This window comes from Brachyistius frenatus, unplaced genomic scaffold (assembly GCF_029030835.1).
Source record: "Brachyistius frenatus isolate BFR_SWC_R1_liver_20210118 unplaced genomic scaffold, ASM2903083v1 Contig_17, whole genome shotgun sequence".
Classification (NCBI taxonomy): domain Eukaryota; kingdom Metazoa; phylum Chordata; class Actinopteri; family Embiotocidae; genus Brachyistius; species Brachyistius frenatus.
The window spans coordinates 1,208,854-1,235,529 of record NW_027210616.1 but is presented as its reverse complement, the minus strand read 5'-3'; the positions used below and the strand labels follow the sequence as shown (position 1 = coordinate 1,235,529).

The window sequence follows — 26,676 nt, the reverse complement described above, 5'->3', positions numbered from 1 at the left end:
GGCTGCAAAAAAAAAAAAAAAAGCCTGGGGTGGTAGGTGGAGTTCAGTGTAGTAGAAACATAAACATACTGTAAATCTGTCATCCAGCCACGGCTCATTGTGCCCGTCATTATTGTGGCACATGCCTGGAAACATAATTTCTGCCGGGTACTCCGGAGATGTCAAGCCTCACTCCCACAAGATTAAAGATTGTGTTAGAAATTAGTGTGCATGAGCGATGGCGCAGAGTTGTGATTTACTTTGGGTTAGCATGGATCAATCTAACTCATTGGACCCTCGGGTTGGGCATTAAAGCTAGATATACTTTAACAAGAAGTATATTGTAGGCCTTCCATCAGCATTAACTAATTATCCTTTTCTACAAAACAAAAGATCAAAGATAGCACTGAGGATGGTAGAAGTATAGTTCAAAGATAAGGAAGGAACTGAGCACAAGCCTGTAAACACCACAATATCTAGTGGGAATGAGTTGTCTGCTAAATCTGTCAGTTACCTTTGTTACTCTGTTCTCTCGGGTGTATATAAATTGTACAATGTGTATAAAAAGCAATATAAAATATATATATATTTTTTTTAAACATTTAAATATACTCCTGTTCTTTTTCACTTCCATGAATGTACAAGAGCTACTTTGAACAACAACTGTGAAAAGGACAAACCAACAATGAATTGATATTAATAATTAGGCCAGAGCCTGAAACAGTATTCCTGTGTAGTAAAGACTTCTACTGTTGTCCACAGAGTATTAAAAACACACTATTGCATTTGGCTGACATGTTTCTTCATTATGATGAATATAGGCACAAATACATACTAGCACCACTTACTAGCCAGTATTTGTGAAGAAAAAGACTACAGCGCCCAGCTGTGTAATGCTTTTTGCCTTTTTTTAAAGTTGATATTTTTGACACATTTGTAAATATTAAAAATGTATCACAATTTCTTGATTTTAGATTGTAACAGAAGAATTTTTTTTTTTTTTTTTTTTTGTCCTGTGGCTTTTTTTTTTTAACTGTAGATGGAATATAAAACAGTCATGCTCATGACTGCCTGATGACATCTGCATAATGACATATGGATGGAGGTCATTTACAAGAATGAACTGACTAAAAAATTCAAGAGTAATTTCAAGTCCATCTATCTTCCATCTTATCCACAAAGAATATGCACATGTGCCCTGCAGGTTTTTCTCATGACATCATAAACCCAACTGAGCAGTTTCTGGTAATCTGCCTTGCAAAAGAAGCCTTTGTGCTGTATACTGTTTCTACACAGCTCTTCCATTTGACCTCGATCCCACTAAACTCTGGCTTATTACTGACACTGCCAAGTCAGTGTGTTACGTCACCAAATTAGTTCTGCATCCATTGTGCTACTTTCGTTGGTTTCATTTCGTTCTTCCACCCTCACCAGAAGTTGTTTTATTTTCACTGGACATCCAGAAGGAGATGGCCAGATTGAGTGAGATCCCTTTCGCTGTGGGAAGCTCTGTCTGTATCTGTGTTTCCATACTAAGAGGTGTCACAGTGCCGGAGTGGCAGTGGTCATGTCATTGAAGATGAATGTACAAGGTTAAATTGCAGTGTGCTCTAAATCCCATTCCCCAATGAGCCTATTGATCAAAAAGAGACAGCAGTAGCCATAGGCCACTGTATACAGTAGTGTGAAGACAAGCGCTATATAGGTCATTAAAGACAAAAAAATTACATGCCATTGTATTACCATAAAGCCTGTCATAGTTCAATGTATTTTGATAAAAGGCCTGTCACTGGCATGATCCAACTCGTATGGTTTAGTTGGCCTGACAGAAAGTTGTATCGATTGCCCAAAAGCCCTGCATTCACCCTCAAAGTGAGAGCCCTTCTGTGAGTAACACCTATGGCTCGAGTGGATGTCAAGGACAATATGGCAAGTGGGAAATTAGAGCAATGTGTTTCAACAGGCAGAGAGTGCGATGTTGTTCTGTTTCCCCACTATGCTTAATGGAACTAAAAAGTTCATGTGTGGATGTCTAATGGCCCTGATGTCACCCAGCGCTTTCTCGTAGGAAACTAAGGAACAGCCATACTGTGAAACAATGTGCCTTTCCGATCACTAGCTTCTTAATGAAAAAGCAATTAACAGAATATGTTTATACTTCAAGGGAAGAGTCCCCTTTTCATCTAATTAGGTGTAAATCTGATACTTTCAAATCTGAGGCTTAATGAGGTTGAGATCACACAAAATATGATTTGGTTGTTTTTAAGTAAAGGCCAATCAACCAGTCTTGTGAACTGAATATTAATATCTGGTAAATGGACGCATTTATATAGCCCTATTATGCAGCCTTCTAATTAGTGGACGAACCACTATGCCTCTTGAGCCTCCTAAGCTTTATGTTGGTGAGAAAAAGAGGAAGCAGAGAATTTTGCAGATGTAAAACATTGTTGATCTCTTGCTGACCTTGCTTCCCCCCAACCCCTCCTCCACCACCACCACCCCCCCCCCCCCCAGTCCATTTATGTCCTTATACATTTGAGCCGTATATAATATATACAGCATGATAGGTCTAAGTTCTTTTCTTTTACTGTATGTGCTGACATATTCCTTACAACTAAGTGATGCACTACACTGGAAAGGGATGCCACTTCTCAAGTTAAGCTGCTTCACATTATTTGCCTGAGCTGTTTGGTCACTGAAATTTAACATTACATAATATTTGTATGATTTTGTACTTTTTGTTTCTGCAATAGCAAAGTATCTGTAGGAATTATATGAATACATACACCTCATAGTTTAAATGCAGTGCCAAAATTCAATGCCGACACAGGAAAGAGTGTGCCTTTAATGTTGTGGGCTGGAAAGTAAGAGTGTGGAGGGCTTAACAAATAAAATAGGTTTGTGTACCCTCCAGAATGACTCAGAAAGCCTTATCTGGTGCCCTTATCGTCAAACAATGTGTCTACCATTCAAGGAATAATTGCAAACTAAATGTGTTTTATGATGATGTAACACTATGTTTGATTTTGGCACAGAAACGGCTTGTTTATTTTTAGGGAATAACATATATCAAAATCACTTCATCGCTCAGTTGTGTTTTTGGTCGATCACATAAATATACAGCTGTTAAGCCAAGAGGAAGTGGTAGATTTAACTTATTTTTCTATGTAGGTTTGTTACTTTTAGCGACCCCTTTTAAAAAAAAAATTCATATCATCATTTCATTTTTGTGTGAATAAATATAGAATATAACCACTTCAAGGTTAGGGCAATATCATAATTTGGGCCAAAATTTTACATTTGAGGATAGAGGATAGATACATAGAGGATCTTTGTTGTCAATGCATTACGAATAAAACGTGGCTAAGGTGATAAATCATTATAATGCTTTTCAAAAATAAACACTGTTGACTGGTCTCCATAAAAGTCTAGACATTGATGACATGCTAAAACCACTTATGCTGCCATTGGAAAGTGTCCTTTAAATCATATGATTTTGTAGCGTATTTGCCATCACCATGATCTTTCTCTTATTGAGGGCTGGGCTGAACAAAAGCAGGAAATGTAATGCGTCTGGACCCACTCTGATTTGGATAAACACTTGGTATAAAATATTAACACCTATAATAAACAATGCATCGTCTATCTTATGGACAAAACTGCCTACTGCCAAAGGAGCTTTTTTTCTGCGTGGGAAAAATTGGAAAAACAAAGCAACCATTGGCAACACTGATACACACAACTATCTCTGCTGAAAATTAATGACATTAATTTTGTTTTCCTGAACTGCTGGCTGTGTGTACACACGGTAAGAGTGTTTCTTTAATCAAAATGAACGGCTGACTGAAATTTTTGTTAAAGGCCAGGTGGAGTGGAATGGCAATCAAATACTAACTAGCTGTTCAGATTAGTTTCACATGCTGTAGGTCCTCATGGTGGATTTGCTGACAGCACAGTCCTGACAGGTTTGTCATAACAGGGTTTCCCAATTGTTGCAGGAGACTGAATTGACCTGTATTTATGCGAGTGCAGAATGATGAATAAGTGAAATACAACCTCCATCAAGAATAAAAGTAATGCATCTATGCCTGTAATTACTTTGCATGGACAGGTTTTTGGATTAAAACCATATTTTCCATGTCAAAATAACCTTCTCAGATAAATTCAAGAAATAAAGAGGAAAAAACAACAACAACAAAACAATAAAGAAACACATTTCCTAAATAATTTATCAGCTAGACTGTTACATGTTTTCTATTTGAATATTGTATTTCAGCTTTGACTCCACTTCAAACTAAATAAAGTCATCGCTAACAAGAGTGTGACAGCCAAAACTTGCTCTATTATGGAAGGAAAGAAAGAGTCGTTACGTATTCTTGACAGCAGTCTGGCATGGATGCTCGAATGAAACGGGTGCAGGGGGAAGCAAAAGGTCAGGCTAATTAAATGTCAGAAAAGAGCATCTTAATAATTGAATCATTCAGACAAAGAACCACATAATTTAGTTCTAAAGAGTTCTGAGGAGCTACTTGCAGTTACGCTTGTAGTTTTATAGTCAATACAAGCAGTGGACATGAATTTTAAGAGTGACCGTTGTACAGTACATTAACCTTAAATCCAAAAACAATTACATAAGACACAGTATATTGCTTGCCAATAAAGATGTCCATTTTTGGAAGGAGTTCAGGTTTTCCAGCACTCCCTGCACTGCATCTAAAACCTCTGTCCACAGTCATTAGTGTGAATACAAACAAGAGAATTTGTGCCAAAAACTTGAAGATAAAATTGTTTTGACATCCTTGTAAATGGACTCGGGCTGTTCCCTCTTTCAAGCTGTCAGTGATATAAGATCCTATTATGACACCGTACACAATAGGAAGGAGTCCAATTAGAAATGCATGAGGGCTGATGGGGATGTAGGCCCTGAGGGAAAGCATAAACCCACAGCGCTTCCCAGAGCTGAGGGTGAGAAGTTCAGTCTTACACCTCACCACAAAGATTTCACTCATAATATGATTACTGTCTGAATAGTATTGTGAGAAAAATGGTCTTTATTCAAATAACAAAACTTTTGTTGTTCGGGTACCTATAGTGGAGCTGAATTTCTAAAACACAGAAACCTCTGATGTGCCAACTTTTATGAATACATGTATGTAAATGCAAATAAATACAAGTGATTTACAGTAAATATATCAAGTAAATAACAAATTGCCAAGACATCTTCAAAAAGCCATTTTCAAATACAAGAGTGCTCCCAAATAAAGAATTTAAAAGATCAAAACAATTATTTATCATTAAACAAACGCTACTAAAGCACAACTAATGCAAACCCAAGCATTATTAATCCACAGAAAATCCCCCCAAAAAGGAACACTTGACAGACATTCATTATATGAGAAAGACTTGATCACATACTGTGTTTTTACTGAATGTGAACCATTGTGTTTGACGAGTATCAGGAAAAATCATCAAAACAACAGGACTTTTTATAGCTCAAGAATCTCATAATGCCATTTCTTGTGATCATTACCATCTATAAGCAGAAATGACTCTCACCTGAGCTCAACAGATTGAGGCTATAATTTACTAGAATATGACGTAGATGTCACTGTCCTGGTTAATAGTATTGACTTCAGTGCACTGACTCGTGTATGTATAATATAGGGGGTAAGTGGTGAGTAACCTCTTCTTATAGGCTGCTGACTATGTCTTGGTGTGACCGAGTGCTTTGACTGTAATTAACCTCTTTAGGTTTTTCCACCCAGAAATGTCATCTAACGGACCCCTTTCCATCTGTCATAAGCAAGCCATATCAAAAAGCATTTAGACTCAGTGCCAACACATGCTATTGTAACACATCCTTCTTTTGTCAATATTTCCCAAAGACTAAAGAGTTTACTGTCACATTGAGAGAAAAATCACACTTGAAACCAAACATGATATTTTACTGTTCGGTGTCGTATTTATAAAAGGGGCTCTCCACCCAAGAGAGACTGTTTGTTATCGATGACTTACTGAAAGTAAGAGTCTGACCATCAATCCATCTCCCTGTTCACCTGTGTGTATTTGTAACTGAGTGTGTGTGTGTGTGTGTGTGTGTGTGTGTGTGTGTGTGTGTGTGTGTGTGTGTGTGTGTGTGTGTGTGTGTGTGTGTGTGTGTGTGTGTGTGTGTGTGTGTGTGTGTGTGTGTGTGTGTGTGTGTGAGAGAGAGAGAGAGAGAGAAGGATGAAGGAGATACTGATATGCTTTAACATCCGTATCACTACAGAGCAGAAGAAGAGCACAGTGGGCTGAAGGGACCAGAGAGAATTGAGTGTTATCATGTTAGAAAGACTGATGTATGAACACAGCTCCATTATGAAAATCAACAAAGGCGGTGGATGCTTGTACTACATAGTCACACACGTGATGAGGCTCCGGTGATAAAGACTAACAGCTGACCATGACGTATGAGATGTTACCATGACAACTGTTTGTATGCTGGTCTGTTGGATATACAAAATATTTGATTTGGACAGACAGTGTGAACTGAGCCTTTGACTATTGTCTGCTTCGGAGCAAAAGGCACAACTGTTTTTACAATATTATAGCATTGCAACACCTCGTGGGCTTACCAAAGTCTTTCAGCCACGACTGTTTCCTGACTTTGTAGCAGTTAGTGTGTTTAAACCTGAACTGGCCTTAACAAAAGTGATTGCAGATCACAAAGCAAACATATGAATCCTTTATTTAATCAGTGTATAGTTGGGAGGCACGAATGATGAGTGCTAGGCACTGAACTTGGATACTTTTATGGCATTAACCACATCACTTGCATGAGAGCTGTCTAAGAGACATCTGTCAATTGTAGGTACTGAAAACAACCTGGGTTTAATTTTATCCCTCTAAAGTGCGTGGAAATTAAAGGCTTGTACCAAAATGTGTAAAGAACTTCTTTTTTATTCAAATTAATTTGATCAAATTGGTGTCCAAAAAAAAAAGTATTGTTCAGGAACTGGTATTGAAGTCAAGGTATCAGAAACTTTTGAATGATACCCACCCTTACAAAGGAAGTATGTACTTGTTTTGTCCAGTGTGGGAGGGGATGGGATTTAACTCCTTAGATTACAGTGCATCTTGATGCAACCTGCAGCCTTGAAGTATGTAGAATTTGCGATCTGTCTCTTGCAGTAAAATAATTGCCAACGCAATACTTAACATTTGATTGACTGATTGATCGATAGTCACTGAAGGTTTTCAATTCCTGTTGTATGACACTGAGAAATTAACAATATGCTAGTTTCCATCTGAAGGATGGGAATCATTAGCAAATCATAGGTGAGCAGATGAATACATGTCAGTAAAAAGCAAAAGTTTATGGGTAAGTATTAATGCTTGTGTGATGAAATATTCAGCCTGAGTAGTAGAATAAGTGGATTTCTTGGTCCAGAAAATATACTTCATAAACATAACACTCTGAAGTTGCCACAGTGGTTGCTTTCACTATAGTCTAATTTTCAATTCCTAATTGTAACCTACACTCCGATAAAAGGAAAATATCTCAGGATCAACTCAGCTTCACTCTTGAAGTTCCAAAAATATCCTACTTATACTCCTCCATCCTGTAGCCCGTGACGATGCTAAGAGGCCGTAACATTGGTGGATCAGCTACTCATGAGAACACAGGGCATCAGCAAAGCTGTGCCTCGGAGGGGATTGAACCTGCCATCTGTACTACAAAGCTTTAGATCATGACAGATCGTGAACTGTTAACGGTTGTATCAAAATCATGGGGTGCAATACGCTGCGCTACAGCAGGGACCAGACAGAAATCACATTTAATATGAACTGTGGCCTAAAGAGCATTGTCGATCTTTGCTTTTCCTTGAGATGTTCCTTTGGCTGCCTTCCCGTCTTTACTTTTACCCTGGCCTGTTGGTTATTCCTGTCAGTAGCTGCCTGAGCCTCACCGGAGCTCGTATCAACTCCTTCCTCTCCCCGGTGTGACATTCATAGCATTACAATTGAGCCATCAATCTGTCAAGCTTTACCCCTGCTAAGCCATGAGCAGTGGGAAGCACAGAAGAGGGACAAGTTTACCTCTGCTTCTGTTTTGCTTCTCTGTAGTTAGGGCCTAACAACCACAATGAGGCTCAGACTTGATGTGAAATAGATAAGCTTTTAGTTGCCAGCTAAGGCAACTCTTTCAGTTGTCATTTTTCACCCTCATTTCCCTGACTTGCTGTTAGCTGTTGGTCTCTCATTCTGTTGGATTTTCATTATTTTCCCGCCACCCCCACTGCTACCTCCCATACATGCATACCCTCTTCCTTTACTATTTTTCAAATCCTCTTTCTTTTCTCTCCCTTTTGTGTATGGTGCTCTCATCTCTGCCTCCCTCCCTGGGTAATGTCAGACTGAGCTCCTGTAAGGAGGAGATAAAGCCCCCAAGCAGGTCGGGACCACAGCTGTCACCTTCTGACTTCCTGGACAAGCTCATGGGGAGAACGTCAGGATATGATGCCCGCATCAGACCCAACTTCAAAGGTACAATGTGTGCTAAGGCAGACCTTCACAGTAGCCCTCAAGGAAAATCTAGTAGAAAGCACAAGCACTAGAAAACAAAACAAACACCGGTGGATCTGTGCTGTGAAAGCTAAACAGCCCACCACTCTCAGTGCATGTGCCCTATGTTTTTGTCAAAACTATAGTATGATTCTGAGATTTTTAGCTTACATATACTCTATATTACACTTGATGGTAACAGTCAGACATTATGCTTTTTAAGTTGTCTTAATTTAGACATGCAGTACAAACACTACAACCCTGTCTCCTAGAAATGACTTACAGGTTAATTACCCGTCTCCTACAGTTTGTTTCACATGCAAGTCGAAGATAAGAGGTTTAGGTGGATGGTGCGCATATGAAGCATCTTGACTCCTGCATGTAGTGAGGTTTAACAGTCTGGATGCACCCCAGACACAATTGAAATAACTGCATCCTGTGAACCTAGTGTGAGCCTTAATAATGTATAATAGTTCAGCATTAAAAGCAAAAGGATTTTTCAGTTTCTGCTATTATTCTTGTTGTATTTTGCTTTGGGGAGGCTCGTGCTCTAAGTCTTGATACAGTGGAGGTGGATATCTTGGTCCAGAAAGTTGCCTTACTCAATGTAATGCTTTGAAGTAGTTACAAATAATTGGGGGATAATAATGCTCACAGTTTTGGGACCACTAATTTGATGGTTATGAGCAATTTGTTTAATTTTAGGAAAATCTTTGCAAGTGTGTGTTAAGGTTAAAAAAATAAAAAATAAAAAAATGTATTGCTTGTTGTAACAGCTATTGATTTATTCAATTTTAAACAGATCATAATCAATTCCAAAATTTAACCGAGTGATTTGAGTGCCTTAATGTCACCTTATAAAACAATATCCATTATATATATAATATATACATACATACATACATACATACATACATATATATACACATACATATATACACAACAAAGTATTTTCACATCTAAAAGTGGGCAAGCACATTTCTGTGACCTCTCTTGTTCAGTCTTAACAATTGCAATATGCTCTACTCCCCAAGAAGTTTTCTTAGAACTTTGTTAGCTATAATTACACTGAAGGCCTAAAAAGAGCACATGTGCTTTAAAAATGAAAACAGTCTTTCACAGGCTCAAACTGGAGCTAGCATAACTTTTATTGCAGCGACATTTGCAGTCACTGTTACTGAACTTGCATTAAAAGTAATGAAAAACCACAAAAAATGTTCAGAAGCTTCAGGAGACAGACACTACGAAAGGGATTTTTAATGTTGACACCAGTGTCATTTGATAAATCTTACCTGTAATGATGTGTACATTCAGTCTATTGTTTTTTTTCCCCCTCAGGCCCACCTGTGAATGTCACCTGTAATATTTTCATCAACAGCTTTGGGTCGATCACGGAAACTACCATGGTAAGAAGACCTTAAAGATTTCATACGTTGTGCATATGTTAGAAATACAGTTTTTTTTTTTTTCTTAAAAACAGCACAAAAACATACAAATAATATATCAAAACATCTCACTGAAATTCACTCTTTTCTGGACCTGATTGGAACATGGATTCTGGTTTGTAAGACCGCAGTTGTATCTCGCCATGATTTTTTTTTTTTTTTATCTTTCAACACCTCTTTCTTTTTCCTTTTCTACCATCTTCTGTGCTAATCTTCTTGGTGCTGAAGCCATTCCTTCATTTCTGTTTCCTCGAGCATAACAGTGCAACCTTCAGAGACCACTGGGTCACTGACATGATGATAATGAACTGTCCACCCTGCAATTAAAATGAAAAATTGAGAAAATGAATGAAAAGGGGGGAGGGAGAGAGGATAGGAAAAATGGCTTCCCTTAAGTCTGCATTTACAGTATGTCGGGCTGCTGGGTCAGCACAAATCAGCGATGAAGTGTTTAAAGGGATCTGAGGGAGTTCCAGAGGGCCGGTCTTTCAGCCGGGTTAGCCCTGAGAACGACAACACTAATGACGTTATTCTATGTGCTGGTGAAGCAGTCTGTTTTTATTTTGATAAATAAAGTGAACAAGCAAGAAAAGAAACAATCTACAATACTCGAAGAAGAATTGTTTGTACAGATTAGAATTCAAATTTAATTAGTCATGTATGTTGGCTGCAGGCAGGTTTGTGTTCAGTACGTGTCCTTGGCCTGGCTTACATTGCCAACCCTCTGCTCATCCCATCTTATTCAATCAGTCACTAATGGTCAAATCTGAAGAATATGCTCAAGCAAATGCACTTTAACTGATTGTAGCAGGGGTATTACATCAACTTTTTTTTTTAAGTCTACTATGTATTTGCAATTTTCTGCTCACAAAAAAAACATCTCAAGATCAAGCATTCACTGAATGGCCCAGTTTTAAGCCAAAGTGTATAATAAATACATCAGCCCAGTAGAGGATTCTGTGTCAGTGTCATGTTTTGCCCGGCATGAAAAGTACACACATGGATGACCTGGGTTAAAGTAGGAGGTCATGTGACAAAGTACAAAGAGCGACAACGGTCACCAACACAGGGCTTTTACCCAAGAGACCAGTGTGTGATTTAGTGAAAAAGCAAAAGTCAACATGGATATATTTTGAGTAACGCGAGTTACATAACGTAAAGTTAAACAACTTGCACGACGTATGTAACATTACTGACATAAAATTACTTTATTTTAACTCAACCCATTATCTTTTCCCCATCCATACCGAATTGTGACCACTTCACAAACAACCCAAAACATGATCTTTTCTTAACCCTAGCCACATGCTTTTTGGTGTCCAAACCTAAGGCATATTACTTTTCTGGCCCATGTAAGGCAAAATGTAGTGGTCTGACGGGTCTAGTGCATGCTTTTGGCATGATACCAGGTTTAACTGAAAACTCCACATCTTGAGGCTGCTCAGACACCATCTCCCAACAGTAGAACTGTTTTTATTCACTTCTCAGAAATAAAATTGGCCATCCAAATCTTAATTTTTTTTCTTATCATGGGGGAATACATCCTTAAATCCAAAATCAAGTTTTATATAGCGCAAATTAATTTTGTATATTCTAAGTTATCCTCCATCCAAAGACAGTAACTCTTTCATCATACTTTCATTGCGTACAATCCCTTTAATTAATATTAGAGAGGACGAACAGTAACCAGTATCAAAGCAGGTCCAGAAACTTCAACACAACAAAGCATAATAATCCACTTTTTAAGCTCTCTATCTGTTCAAATCCCACCGATGATACATTTTCCATTAACTACCCCGGGCTCTTCCACAGGACTACCGGCTTAATGTATTTCTACGGCAAAAATGGAATGACCCTCGTCTGGCGTACAGTGAATACCCAGATGACTCCCTTGATCTGGATCCATCCATGTTGGACTCCATCTGGAAACCCGATTTATTCTTTGCAAACGAGAAAGGAGCCAATTTCCACGAAGTCACCACTGATAACAAGCTGCTACGGATTTTCCAGGATGGCAGCGTTCTTTACAGCATCAGGTAACTAGATAATTTTTCCAAAACGTCAGAGCCACTGGTTACTGGGTCATGAGCATTTAGAAGTGGGGGGGGGATCGGCCAAACTGCAACTGCAATATGGTGTGTAAAATTCACTGTCATTTGTTCAACTGTTTAATATAATCAGATTGTTGATGAGAGGCTACAAGCAAATATGTCAGTTAGAAATTACTTAAAAATTGACTAATTAGATGCTACGGATGGACAAGAATTTGTATGTCAGGACAGACTGCCACAATGGTCTTGTTGCTATGCCAAAAAAAAAACAATTGCTGTAGCTTTAATTTGTAATCAACATGAAGCAGATGACCATTTTCCACACTGATTTTGGAGAGGTCTGTGTTGGTACGATTCTTCAAAATGAAATGAAGAAAATAGATGAAAACATGATTGCTATTCAGTCTGATACATGGACTAAAGGTGTACATAATTTTACTTGAACAGTCAAATCTTCAAGGATGAAAGGAACAAATTGTTTTCGGTCCAAACTGGAAACTGTGTTTGTGAAATCACAGTCAGTCACAGTATTGCAAATCCAGATAATCACCTCCTCATTCCACTGATTTACTGCATCTTCCAGATTTGCGTTCTGAGTTTAGTAATTATGGATCAAATGCCTTTGTGTGCTCTAAATTCATGACACAATTTAGGTGACTTTAGGAGAGTCAATCACTTGAGGATGTATAGTTTGTTCCTCTGCTTGTGAAAAACATTTTTTTGTGTTATCATAACGCAGTCGCAAATGGGTGCCTGTATGTATATTGCTGGTGGCTCTTGTCTCGCCTCGGGGCAATGCATTACAGCAGGTAATTACACAGCTTTCCTCCAGACAGACTCCCCAATAGCGCCCTCTCTTTCTCTTCTCTGAGTATTCTCGAGGCTTAATGCATCAACACCACAACAAATGAGCGTGGGAATGCCTTAACCAATTACTTTGCTATTACTGTGTTGAGAGGTGATCACATAGCGGGGTAACTCAAGATGTTTTTCCAATCTACTTTTGTTTTAATGAAAAATCTGTTTAGTTCTAATTTTACTGGATTGAACACTTAAACAGAATTTTTTTATGAATTGGAAAACAAAGCAACTTGTCACTGATTTATTTCATCGCTCTTTTAATCACTTAACCTATCCTCTCTCCTTCCCTTGAGCCCTTTTGTGCCTTCTGACATCCCCTATTGCTCCTATATTCTCTCCAATCTGTTTTTCTATCTCAGGTTGACTCTTACCCTGTCCTGCCCTATGGACTTGAAGAATTTCCCAATGGACATTCAGACCTGTACCATGCAGCTTGAAAGCTGTGAGTTTTAATTTCTTCCCCTTCCGTTTGTCTCACATTTCCCTTTTCATCTTCCATTGGCTTCCTGTACTCTAACTTTTGCCTGGCTTGCAGTGTGTCTAACCTTGCTATATCCCCAAAGATACCAACTCTATCATACCTTTAGGTTTGTTTCATTTTGAGGTTGTGTAATTACATTCCATGTGTTTGTGGTTTTTCATAACTGGGAAAGTGATTTCAATCAAACAAGTACTGCAAGTTATCTATGTATCGTGGTGTCAGACAGTAGTTGTCCAGGCATAACCTAGCACAGTAACAGACAGGAGTATAAATGTCAAGCTTTATACTTGCTTATCATCTCCGAAACAAAAACTACAAGAAATTATAGTCTCCGTTGTGTGTGCTCTTGTAATCTGTCATCAGGTGCTCCTTAATGCACTTGATACAGTAACCCAGCATGCCTTTAAAGACCAAAGGTATGTTATGCTACATTATTTTGTGGGGTGACAAGTTATGCAAAAAATAAAAGCATTCATGACTAGCACATCCACCTTTTGTCTCCATGTAGGAAATTTGTCTTTCCTTTCGTTGTATGCAAGCTGAGCAGCTACATAGGTCATCCGCTAAAGAGGATGCTAACTTTCTCATGTGAAGAGTACCTTTAGGATCTGTCTTTTAGCACATTATCTGGTACCCTACCTCCATCAAATGCATTTTTAAGACCCCTTCCCGTGCTGCTACCCTCAACAATGAACAACATGTGCAACAGTAAAGGGGATGGAGCTCAATAACGGTCAAGTGCTTTTGCTTTTTAATTAGTTTCTGCACATTTGAGAAATGTACAATTGCATTGACAGAACATACAGTAGGAATATATTCTCCTCTTTCAGCCTATCCTTGCCTTTAGCAAGAGAGTAGTAGCAGTATTTGCCCTCATGAAACCAATTTCCAGGATATAAATAATAAAACTTTAATTTTGTATCCCCTTTATTAAATGTGACCCCCTCCCTGTGCCTAGAGGTGACTTACTGTAATTTCTCATCATGGGGACCAAAAGAATTTAAGTCTCAAGAGGTGAAACGGACAGAGCACTCACACTATAAAGACATCTATTCAGCAGCATTTCTTACCACTAAATAAATCAACCTTACAGTGCTAGTATTGTTACCCGTATCCTTATCTGATTCAATAACATCAAGATGTATTGTTTTTTTAGAGAACTAGCCCCTTCTTTGTTCAAGAAGCAGCATGATTTATTTCTGCAAATTAACATAGAGACAAACAGATAATTTAGTATTGCCCGTGTGTGTGTGTGTGTGTGTGTGTGTGTGTGTGTGTGTGTGTGTGTGTGTGTGTGTGTGTGTGTGTGTGTGTGTGTGTGTGTGTGTGTGTGTGTGTGTGTGTGTGTGTGTGTGTGTGTGTGTGTGTGTGTTAGGGTGATTGTACCCCATCACAGTGCCATTAGAGGAAATGTGATCATTTCTGATTAAAGGCCTCGTGAGGATACTTGGCCTTGTGTTGACAAGTGCGAGTACACCACCCAAGGGTGTGATCACCTTGGCTTGAGCTTAATGTTAAGAGGACATTATAAGTTTTAGTGACACTACTGGAGCTTTGGCAACACCATCTGTTCCAGCATGTAAAGCAAGAGGAGGGTGACGGAGAAAAAAAAAAAAAAAAAAGGCGTTCTCTTTGGGGTTGGAGAGAGCCAAAGATCTTCTTTTCTGGCCTTTCATGCCACGGGCTTATACAGATACGTATATAAAGCCAGCCATAGGATTCTGCCTTCTTCTGACACATCAAAGCCCCATATATTCAGCTTATACCACTTTGCTTTGCCTTGAGCCATTAGTGTCCAGTATTGTCAAATCTACTTTCTAACTTACACGATAAGTGAAGAGCGAGACAGCAAATGTGAAGCATGACTGTAGCTTTATGGCGATAGTAGCTTTCATTAGATGAACGACTCTTTAACACGAACAAGGAGATGGTATGTGACTAATAGTCGTTACCTTGCCGAGATATTCCAGACATTTCGGCTCATAAATTGGAGTTTTATTGCACCATGAACACAATGTCAGTTATGGTTTGACGCCTCTTAGCTGCAGCTGGCAGAAGAAAAGAAGATCATTTCATTATCTTAGCGTAGCATTGGCATTCCCCTTGGTTGTTGCAGCAGGATGTGTGAATGACAGTGAATTCTCCTCATGAACAGGATAAGTGTTTTTTAGTGGTGGTGTTATTCAGACTGGTGGTGCGGGATTGTGTAAAACATCTTGAATAATTGATGTCTTTCTAACTCAGGCCCTAAAGGGTCCCAGTAGACATCAGTATTATTCAGATATGCGAGGAACTCCACATTGGTGTTGCGTGCGGCATGCATTTTTAATATACTGATAAATCAGGCAGCTGTGAGAAGAAGTACAACCTTCAAAAAACATCATGCAAATCAACATGAACGGATACAGATTTGTGTAAGCAAAGTAATTAGTGACTTTTCTTGAGTGGTCATATCCAAGTGCTTCACTTAACTCTATATTCAACTGTGAAAGGAAGCAAAGATTTACAGTATATATTCCATTACGTTACAGTTTGCTTTGGTAAGAATATACACACTAATGAGCTCAGTGTGACTTAACACCTACAACATCTCCCACTCTCTTTTGAAATGCCCCTCATGTGCCCCATATTCTGCAACCTTCAAAGAGCCACGAAAACACAACTCTTGCTGTGCAGTGTGTGACCTTTAATGTGACAAACAGGATGGCACAGGGTCGCTGGTAGCTGAACAGATGGGCAGAGGGACATTACGTCACCACAGTCTTCCGAATTTCATTCTCCGCCTCTGAGTCTCATTTGCCAAAGGTTTTGATGTTTTCTATGGTAACAAGATCCCAATGAAAAATGAGGTTATGGAGGAAGGGGAGAATGATGAACAACTGTGATAACAAGAATATTTAGTAGCTACTGCAGCTGGTTACTTGATTTGATTTTGAAATATGAAGAGAGTTTGTTATACTTTTAGTAAAGATGTCAATGATTTGCATTTGTTGAATGATGAATGATGCATTGTTCTCCCATAATCAGGCAGTAACTGATATGCATCCTTGTTCCAGGATCTACTTCTAGCATCTTGCACCTATGTCACCCATATGTTGGAGAAAATGATGCTTTACAGATGCAACATTTTTAATTTTGCCAGATTTTATAAACTGAACATGTTTTGCATATTGTGTCTTTGAATTGTTGGGTTTCCCTGTATAATATTGTAAAGTCTTGCTGTAAGGACTTTAATGTGTTAAGTGCCATGAAATAGCCTGTGTTGTGATTTGGCGCTATATAAATAAAATTGAATTGAATTGATTCAAAATGAGAAGAATAATGAAAAAAAGAACTCGGCATGGCGAAATGCTAAGATTTATCATCTTACAAGGGTATGCCAAAGTCTGTCTCAAATATCATGGAAGATAGATGGAAAAACATACAAACAAGAAGAATTCACAGATTATAGTGTCTAAAATAGACTAAGATAGAAAAAAAATTCACGATTCCTCCTTTGTTTAAATATAATCTCTATCCTCTCTGTTCTTTATCTCTCTTTTCACAGTTGGTTACACCATGAATGACTTGATCTTTGAGTGGCTGGCTGAGAACCCCGTTCAGGTGGCTGATGATCTCACCCTTCCCCAGTTTGTGCTGAAAGAAGAAAAGGATTTGGGCAACTGCACTAAGTACTACAACACAGGTGAATTATAAATGCCATGTGAAGTGTTGAAGAGCTAGAAACCCCACTGCTGCATGACCAAACTGTATTTGAGTGCTTAAGCTGATCATTTTTCTAGCAGCAAGTTGAGCTGCAGATTCACTTCAATTACAACAATTTGTAGAATACAGCAATGGTGGTTGTGGGTAGTTAACCTACAACTCAATGCATGATTATGATTCCATGAAATCTAGTGGGTTTTAACCAAACTTTCGTTTTCCTACATTTACATTCCTAAAAGAAACCCAATTTAATGGTTTTAAACAAAACAGACAACTGAATGTCTATTGTAATTTGCCTGCAGGTAAATTCACCTGCATTGAGGTGAAGTTCCACTTGGAACGTCAGATGGGTTACTACTTGATCCAGATGTACATCCCTTCCCTCCTCATTGTTATCCTCTCGTGGGTGTCTTTCTGGATAAACATGGACGCAGCACCAGCCAGAGTTGGTCTGGGCATCACCACCGTACTGACAATGACCACGCAGAGCTCGGGTTCGAGAGCCTCACTGCCCAAGGTGAGTCTGCACACTAGTGATCGTTATGTGTGATGGCTTGTACATAGTGGCAGGTGGATTCACAGGTGCAAGCAGATGCCAGAAACCAGAGATAAAGAGGGGGAAATACACCAAAGACTAAAATAAGTTGCATCACTGCTTGTCTTTTCAATTTAGTGGGATATTTACATTGTGGTAGTTGTAAATATATATTTATTTTAAAACATGTCTTACTTCCTGTACATTAGAAAAATAAGTGTAGCACAGAGAAAGTGCTAACTTATCTGCCACAGAACTTGAAATGTTAGTCACAGTAAGATATTTTGCAAGTAATCATACGCCCTTTTTTCTCCAAAAAGCAAGTAAATGAGAGGAAATAACATTACATCGTGTTTTCAGCTCAACAAAAAGGTCAGTGGCTCAATGAAAAAAACAATGTCTATAATAAACAGGAGTGTAGCCTCAGTTTGAAATTTGTCGACTTTTCTGACATTTTGCTCTGACATATCCTCCAAAAAGTGATACATGATTTAGAAATACCATTACCTTTTGTTCCTGATTTTTTCTGACAAGGCCAAACTGAATACTCCATGAAACAGAGACAGATGTTTAATTATTATTGAAGGTACAAGTTGTGCCCTCCAAAGTTTAAAAGACTAGGCTTGGGATGAACTGTTACTGTGTATTTAGTCCAGACATGCTGGTTTTGCATGAGGCAGATTCTGATTCAGACAATACACGTGTCATTTTCTGTGTGGTTTTTCCATTTCTCTGCATGTATCTGTAACAGTCAGCGAACTGCTGCTCAATTGAGTGAAGTTTCCACACAATGCCTGCTCAGTGGGCATTGCTGATGTGCTGTGACATGTCTTCTCTCATGAATGACACGGCCGGGGCATTCCCCAAGTCTTAGCTGTGACCTGTCTCATGGCTATGTGTCAACTGCCAACATCCCACTGACTCATTTTAATTCTAGGCCATCCCAAAGATGCGTGTCATCACAGGCCAGAGCTGAGGAATGGCTACATTTTACACGACCCACAAAATATCCATCAGCCATATGGATTGAGCATTGATTGCTCCGTGACCTTGTCTGTTTCCAGGTGTCCTATGTAAAGGCCATTGACATTTGGATGGCGGTGTGCCTTCTCTTTGTGTTCGCCGCCCTGCTCGAGTATGCAGCCGTTAACTTTGTCTCGAGGCAACACAAGGAGTTCATCAGGCTGAGGAAAAAGCAGCGGCAGCAGAGAATAGTAAGTGTAAATCACGCAGACACACACAGTTTAAAGCCTGGTCCAGAAGGAAAACCAGACACACTGACAACACCACACACTGTGCCAGATTCTGAAAAACTAAGCGTGAGGAAAACACACACACACACACACACACACACACACACACACACACACACACACACACACACACTGGAGTCCTTGTCAGCCCCTATAACATTGACTTATGCCTCTTGTTATTGTGGGATGCTGTATGTTCGGAAACTGACAACATCAACACGCTACAGCTGGCTGTCATATTACATGAGGAAGATCTGATCATTTCAGTTCAGCTTGTTTCCACGGTGAGCACTGACCTGTGATTCTTTACCTCCGTCACGAAGTTTGACACAGAGCAACAACCCCTTCGGACTGCGGTCCCGTAACCTCGCAATCACCCTGAAACCACCCTGGTTGATACATGTCTCTTGTCTTACCGGTTATGGACAGTGTGAGAGACTCCAATTGTTTTTTTTTTTTTTCCTACCTTGTCTTTATCCATCCAGTAATTTAATTTTGATTGATTATTATAACAAAGAAGCATTAATTAGATAATTGTGTTTAAATTATCTTTTAAAACAGTCCCTTTTTGTAATTCTAAATCATTAAACCGTTTCTCTGCACTCGATTCTAAAAAGTATTACTTAAAGGAATAGTTTGAAACTTTGGAAAATATTTGTATTTCCTTTCTCCGTTTGTGAAATATAAAGCTACAGCCAGCAGCTGGTTAACTCAACTTTGCATGAAAACTTAAAATGGGAAATATCGACCATGGCTTTGTCCAAAAAAAAAAAATGTGCCAACAACCATCACCTCTGAAATTCACCAATTCGCATGCTGCATCTCATTTGTTCAACCTAAAAAAAATCAAAACAAGATGCCAATCTGGTTTCACAATGGGATTTATGTCAATTATTTCGTAGAGGGACGCGGTAAATTCCTAGAGTCTGACAAACATTTTTAAAGCCAGGCCTGTTCCCTCCTTGCTTCAATCTTTTTGCTAAGCCAAGCTAAATGGCTGCTGACTGTTGTTTTATATTTTATTGGAAAGATGGTATCCATCAGCATCTTTTATCTGACTCAGCAAAGAAGTGAATCAGTGTTTTTCCCAAAATGTCAAACCAGTTCTGCAATAATGGTTTGAAGTTAACTGGAACTATTAGGCTTTATGAATGTTTATAAATAGAATAACAATTAAACCATTTTTATGCAGTGTTTGTTTTTCCATATAAAAAATATTTTATACCTCATATATATATATATATTTTACCCTCACATAACTTATTTTATTCAGTTATTTAGAAACACATCATGAATACAGAGTCTGATTTTCTGCAAAGAAGCTGCAGAACCTTCTGACCAAAATTCTATTCATTAATATATATATATATAACTGAAGATTTCATGGATTCTTTTACGGTTTTATTCATTCAATACCTGATTATAAAGTGACAAAGCAAGTACCTTTTACGAATACTTGCCCACTTTACAAGAGGCCATCAAGCCTGCAGTTATACTCTTAATTTAAGTGAATCACGAATACCTATAACTGAAAACTTGATTGTTTGTCAGAAAATTTTAAATCTGTGGCTTTTAATTTATAAGTTGTTATTAAATGGATATCAAAAGGTCCTGATTTTCATTGACGGCTTCTTCCTGTTGAATTTAAGAGCTAATAAAATGACAAAGTAAGTTAGCAATGGAACACCAGAAAATGGGATTTTTCAGAACCTGACAGCTCAGAATTCCTTCTTAGATATCTATAATGCATTAACACATGGTTTATTAGAATTAGTGAAGTCAATAGTCATCACTCTAATTCTCTGAAAAGTATGCTTTAATGGTAAGTGGCATCTTTGTTTTTGGCATCACTTTTCATTCAAACATACATATCCGAAACTGGATCCACAACTTGAACGACGATTATGAAAGCCAACAGCTTTTAAAGTTGACAAAAAGCTTTTAGGTGAGAGACAACGAGATGTATGTCTTAAGATAAACAGACAGGACATCTTGAAAATCCCATTAAACAGCTCTGATGCTGAGCAGGCTCCCAGACTCATGGCAAAGTTCCCTGGAAATGCTGAAAAGTCCAGCAGATTTACTGGGCAGTCTGCCATCCTGCATGGATACAGGAGAGAGAGAAAGTGATGGTCCACAGAGGAAAGGACCTCCCCTGTCCACATCAGCTGCACGGTTACTCCCACCGAGGGGTCTGAAGTCGCAAATTATCCATCTGGGAGGTATTGAGGCACGACTCGATGTGTTGGTAGTAGAGAGAAGTTGGGAATCTGACCAACGAAGCTTAATCAATGTAATTTTTCAGCCTTCCATTTTGCTAAGAAAACACCAGAGATTTTAAAACAGCCACTGTCTTCCGAGCACTGTACATCCACACAGCCTTCAAAACTATAAAAATAAATAAATCGATCTATACTTCCATTTATAGTCTTTACAGAAATAACTTGAGCTGTCTCCTTGAGGAGCCACTCTCCATCTTCAAAGCCAGTTCTCTTAACAGCCGCAGATAATGTCCTGTATTATCACACTCACAGTGCCGCTCTAATTAAAAGCTGAAAACGTCTGCTTGAGTTTGTTTTCCTATTTAATCACTGTATTTCTGTCATGGCACATGTTTTTATTTAAATGGAGCTGTGACCGTTTTTGTTCCCTGCCTACTTCCAAAACAAGTTATAAATTCACAATAAAACTCCATCTTTGAAAAACAAAAAGACTACCAAACTTTTACAATAAAAGTTGAAATAAGGAGCAATAACTTCTGTCTCAATTTGTCTACTTTCCTTTCCAATGGAGGTGTTTGCCAGTCAGCCTGGGAGTGTTGAATCTTTGCGGAAAGCCAACAACATCCCTGGTAACAACTCAACCTACAGGAATCTAAATCAGCACTGCAGCGCCTGTGCTGGGGTAAAAAAAAAAAAAAAATACATAAATAAAAGGAACCCTGTGTCAACCCTGACCTTTCAACCCAACCCAACCCATTGTCCATGCCTCCAGCCTCCCAAATGTATTGTGTTGTGCAACTTTCACCTCAAACATGAATTTATCCTGGCATCTCTCACACAACCAAATTCACTTTGTGCTGATCTCACCTTGTCTCTGAAGCCCTCTCCCTCTGACCTCCTGCTCCTTTATTACTGACTTGGATTTTTTTTTTTTTTTCCCCTCAATTCTTCCCCAAAGTGGAACCTGCTTTAAAGCTAATTTAAATTCAACATACATTTCTTCCTCTTGTTCTCTCCCTGTCATCGAATTTGTAATATCCTCTTTCAGGATGCTCTCAAAAAGTCTTGGCATTTACTAAAACAGTGAAGTATTTGTGTTTGAATCATCTAATTATCGGATTTTGATAAAGACAAGAACTACTTGGGAAATACTCTTATTTACTTTCTTGCTCAGACTGGTATTAATTGTCTCATCCAACTCTCAGCTATGGTGAAGAAGCAGTGCTCCCAAAACGTCAAATGTTTTAATGATCGATTTGACAGTTACAACTGAACAGGAAACCACAGCTCATCATTGACTAAAAACAACCATTTTCGCAATAACTTCACTCTCCACCGCGCACGATGTGATTATCGGAGCAGGTTCCACTGATCTTATGCCAACAAATCACAAAGTGAGTAGCTGCTGAGAGCACAGAGCAGAGACGATGAGCACCTATTATCTTTAGAGAAACGCACCATTAGACTTTAGCACATGATGTACTGTATCATTTAAGGAGGAGTGGGAAGGATAATTAAGCTGTGCTCCAAGAGCTACAACTCCCTTTCTTTTTGTTGTGTGGTGCAGTTTGTCACAGGGGCAACATAAAGTTACTCACAATCAGAAAACCGTAGGACGGAGGAAGTTTATAGTAAACTAAGTTAACAGCTAAACTGTGAAGGTCCAAGCAAAGGGCAGCTGGCAGAGATCAGAGGTAGGGAAAGTTTAAAGACTAAATGAATATACTGTGCAGGAGACATGTAATAGTAAGAGACAGGTGTGAAATATATTAGTCTCCCTACATGTTTGACAGGAGCTGTCGGTGTCTCTCTGCCAAACCTGTCCGGCACAGCCATGTGAAGGTCGGCAGAGCACCAGTGAGCTGCCAGGGTCGGTGAGAGAGGAAAGGCGAAGAGGCGGGATGCAGGGATCAGAGCTTTCAGGGCCCTTCACACTGACTACTAATCATCCAATTTAGATCCCACATCTTCACTTTCCCCTGCTAAAGTGAATCTCTCAAAGTGTCAGAGGGCTGTCAGAGTTAAGCTGCATGTCTATTAATATTCTCTTCAAAGGGCGGGAACAGTGTCTCATTCACTGTAAAAAAAAAAAAAAAAAAGCACAGCCATTCATCAAAGCATAATGCCAAGTGCAAGCTTTTTTTTTGTGAGATCATGACTTTATTAATATTTTGAACCGTTTTATTAACATTTTGAAAGGTCTATCATTCTGCAACTTTGAAAAGAGCTGCAAAGGAGAGATGGAGGTTAATTTTTTGATTAACTTTCAGAAGGACACGTTTTCTTTTACCTCCTAATGAAGATGCCCTCCGATCCCCCTCTTTGTGTTACAGAAACTTCAAAAAGCTTAACTGATTAAACAAAAGTGGATCTAATAGTCGTCTGTGTTTAAGCTCCCCTCTGTATGCCTCTCATCAGTGTTTCTAAAAAAAGATATTCCTGGTTTAAATGACCCATTAGGTCATTTAAAATCACTGCATTTCCAAACCTGAAAGACTCCTGTAAAAGACTGGTTGCACAAATATTTATTTTCTGCATAGTGAAAGTTGGCCCATTTGGCTTTATGTTTTTACTTAAACTATTCAATGTGAACAAAACTCTTTTAAATATGTATTGTATTTGTCTGTATTGACATCTCTTTCTATTATTATATATTTTTATACAAAACAAAAGGAATATTTTTCTTGCGTTTTTTTGGTTACTTGGGTTAGAAAATATAGGCGCAACTAGATGAAGGAATACAATTTTTTTTTTTTTTTTAATTGTCCTGCATACAGAACAGTTTTCAAATCATTGAGGGAGAATTCATCAAAAAAAATATATATATATATTGTTTTTAAAACATTACCATTGTAACTGAGAAACTGGTGCTGACCACTGTGACTAGAATTTATAGGTCATACATTAGAGGTTCAAACTGAGGCTGGTTTTATACACAATCACTGACAGATCTTCTACTGTTTTGAAAAAGACTCACCCTTGAAGTCCAAGTTGTTCTTTTGATGTTCTCGCTTTGTTGCATTCGGCTGCTCTTTTGTGCTGACACACCCCAAATGCATTTGGGAATTAGCCGCTGAGCGGAAACGTAAAAAGCTGTGTGCTAATTCTTGTTGACAGCGAGAGGCCAATCTGTTTTTATTTTTGCTCGACTCCACAGGAGGAGGAACTGGTGAGGGAGAGCCGCGGTTTTTACTTCCGGGGTTACGGACTGGGTCACTGCCTGCAGACCAAGGATGGTACCGCTGTGGAAGCGGCCACCGTGTTCACCCCCCCGCCTCCCGTTACTATGTACAATGGAGAAGTACTTCACAAGCGTTTTGTGGACCGGGCCAAACGCATTGACACCATATCCAGAGCTGTCTTCCCACTGAGCTTCCTCATATTCAACATCTTCTACTGGATCACCTACAAAGTGCTGCGACATGAGGACATCCATGCAAATTTGTAAAAACGCTCTGACAGATCTTACATTTTAGTTTTTTCTTCTCAGAACTGAAACGGCCTGTCAGTTCTACATTATAATGAAGAAATTTGTCAAGAGGCAAATCTGCCTCTCAGAACCACTGCTAAAAATAAAAACTTTGTGCTCAGGTGCGTCTTCAGGATCTCAGATGACAAGTGATTAGGAGGAACGACTAGGTTAAGCTGGGTGGATTCGGGCTGCTGTTGTTTGTGAATGCCCTCTCGTATCTGTCTTGATTTGATTCACCTGGATTACAACAGAGACTAGACACTGTTGGTACTTGTGGGTTCATGACCTTTGTTTCAGATGATGGATAAAAGAGTTCAGATGTTGATCCTGGCTGAATGAGACATACTGACTTGAATTTTGACACTACACAGCTTTGAATGAATGTTTTTGAAAATAAAAAAAAAGATAACAGTTTTTTACAACTTTAGATTATCAAATGGGTATGTGGGGGGAGGGTAAGGGATCTTTGATATTTATGAATATACAATAAGTGATGATAATTCAGTTTAGGTATGTGTAAGAAGAGATTATATATCTAAACACATATATATAAAACAGTGTATAAAGGTGTATATAAACAAAGCTGTTCATTAAACTGCACAAAGCACAAATATGTATTTCCTTTTGTCTAAATTTAAATAAATTGTTATTCTGCCAGGAAACTACATATGATTTTGCTTCTCTTTAACACAAATATTCAGTTGCTTACTTTGAAAAAAAGATGTACTCAAATGCTTTTTTCAAGTGCATAAGAAATTCAGAATAACGGCATCGCACACAATTACTTTTCTATTTCAGACCTTTAATAGCACCCATCAGCTCCAAAAAACCCAAGTGGTTAGAAACCTTAAACCGAAGCAGGAAATCAAATTGCACAATCATATAAATTGCAAACAGTTGCAGGTGCAAAATAAGTAATCAATTCATCAGTTCTTGGGTTTTTGTAAAGCATTTTTTTTTTTTTTTAAATCATGGCTGCAGTTGTTTGCCGTGAAACCATACACTTGCATAATAAGTGTTGGAGGAACTTGATGAAAAAATAAAATGCATACGAGCTGCCATTTCTTTTCCTAGTCTCAGGAGTGACTTTGAAGGTGTGAAAACGCAGGGATGCGGTGGAAGGGGAGGGGGGCATCGTCAGTGAGGGAGGACGAATGGCTTTTTTAATGGGAAATCAGAGGGTTGTTTTATCAACTAATGAGTTTGAAAAGGGCTTGGTGTTCCACTGCTAATGACAATGAATTCAGAGAGGCAGCTGGAGCCTACTGTCCTTTTGTCGGCAATCCTAATCAACTCCTCTGTATTGTATGGTTCCCCTGGTAATGAAAAAGTGTGTGTGTGAATTTGTAAGTGTATGTGTATGCGTGTTTCCGTGCTTTTCTGTCTTTCTATTCTATCATCTTTCTGTTCTTATACCGATGAAGATTTTTAAACTTTATATTATCTTATTTATTGTCAAATTTTGGAATCAAAGCCCACTCCACTGGTTTCCTACAATAGAATTGCAATACAATACCACTGTTTCAGAAATTTAGAAGTTTGTGCTATTCACATATTTGGAGGACAGATACAGATAAAACAAGAGGATCCAGAGATATCTGAAGGACACAGTACAATGACATGTTCGCTGAAGTCCTACATTTGCCTCTGACAGCTTAAGTAGACTTCTAAAACAAAATATGATGACATGCAAATGTCAGAAACATTGGCTGTTACATGTCAGTGGCACTGCTGTATGTATATTCTCATCCAACCCCAAAAGGAAAAGAAGAGGAACTTCCAGAAATGTCAAACTATTCCTTTTAAACAAACAATTCCCCCGAACTGACAACCTAGGATTAGATACGTTTTCTTCTGGACATTCATCCAAAAGCCACTGATGCAGGCGCTGGTAATAGCTATATTCTGGTGTACTTTGCAGTGCAAACATCCTTCATACTCAAAATATAAAAAAATATAAATATAAAATGATATTGTATGTGAACAGCCTCAGGTTGTGTTAGCTCATAAGGTACTCCAAACTTGGCACTATGTTGCTGATTTTTAGAGATTTTATTGCCTTTTGCATGTCACTGCTTTTCCAATCACTGATGTCCCAACTCTTGAATAAAAACATGTCCAATTTGTA

The 26,676-nt window shown here is 38.6% G+C and overlaps 1 protein-coding gene across 1 annotated transcript in view; it reads left to right on the top strand.

Moving 5' to 3' along the window:
* glra4a (glycine receptor, alpha 4a) overlaps positions 1-25,199 on the top strand; it is a 44,202-nt gene extending 19,003 nt beyond the window's left edge. Inside the window, exons 2-9 of the mRNA XM_069694152.1 lie at positions 8,375-8,505; positions 9,862-9,929; positions 11,781-12,004; positions 13,240-13,322; positions 16,909-17,046; positions 17,369-17,583; positions 18,666-18,815; positions 24,234-25,199. Of these exons, the coding sequence (XP_069550253.1) occupies positions 8,375-8,505; positions 9,862-9,929; positions 11,781-12,004; positions 13,240-13,322; positions 16,909-17,046; positions 17,369-17,583; positions 18,666-18,815; positions 24,234-24,524 (1,300 nt within the window). The 3' untranslated portion in view covers positions 24,525-25,199. The remainder of the gene's footprint in view (positions 1-8,374; positions 8,506-9,861; positions 9,930-11,780; positions 12,005-13,239; positions 13,323-16,908; positions 17,047-17,368; positions 17,584-18,665; positions 18,816-24,233) is intronic.
* The last annotated feature ends 1,477 nt before the right edge of the window (positions 25,200-26,676 follow it).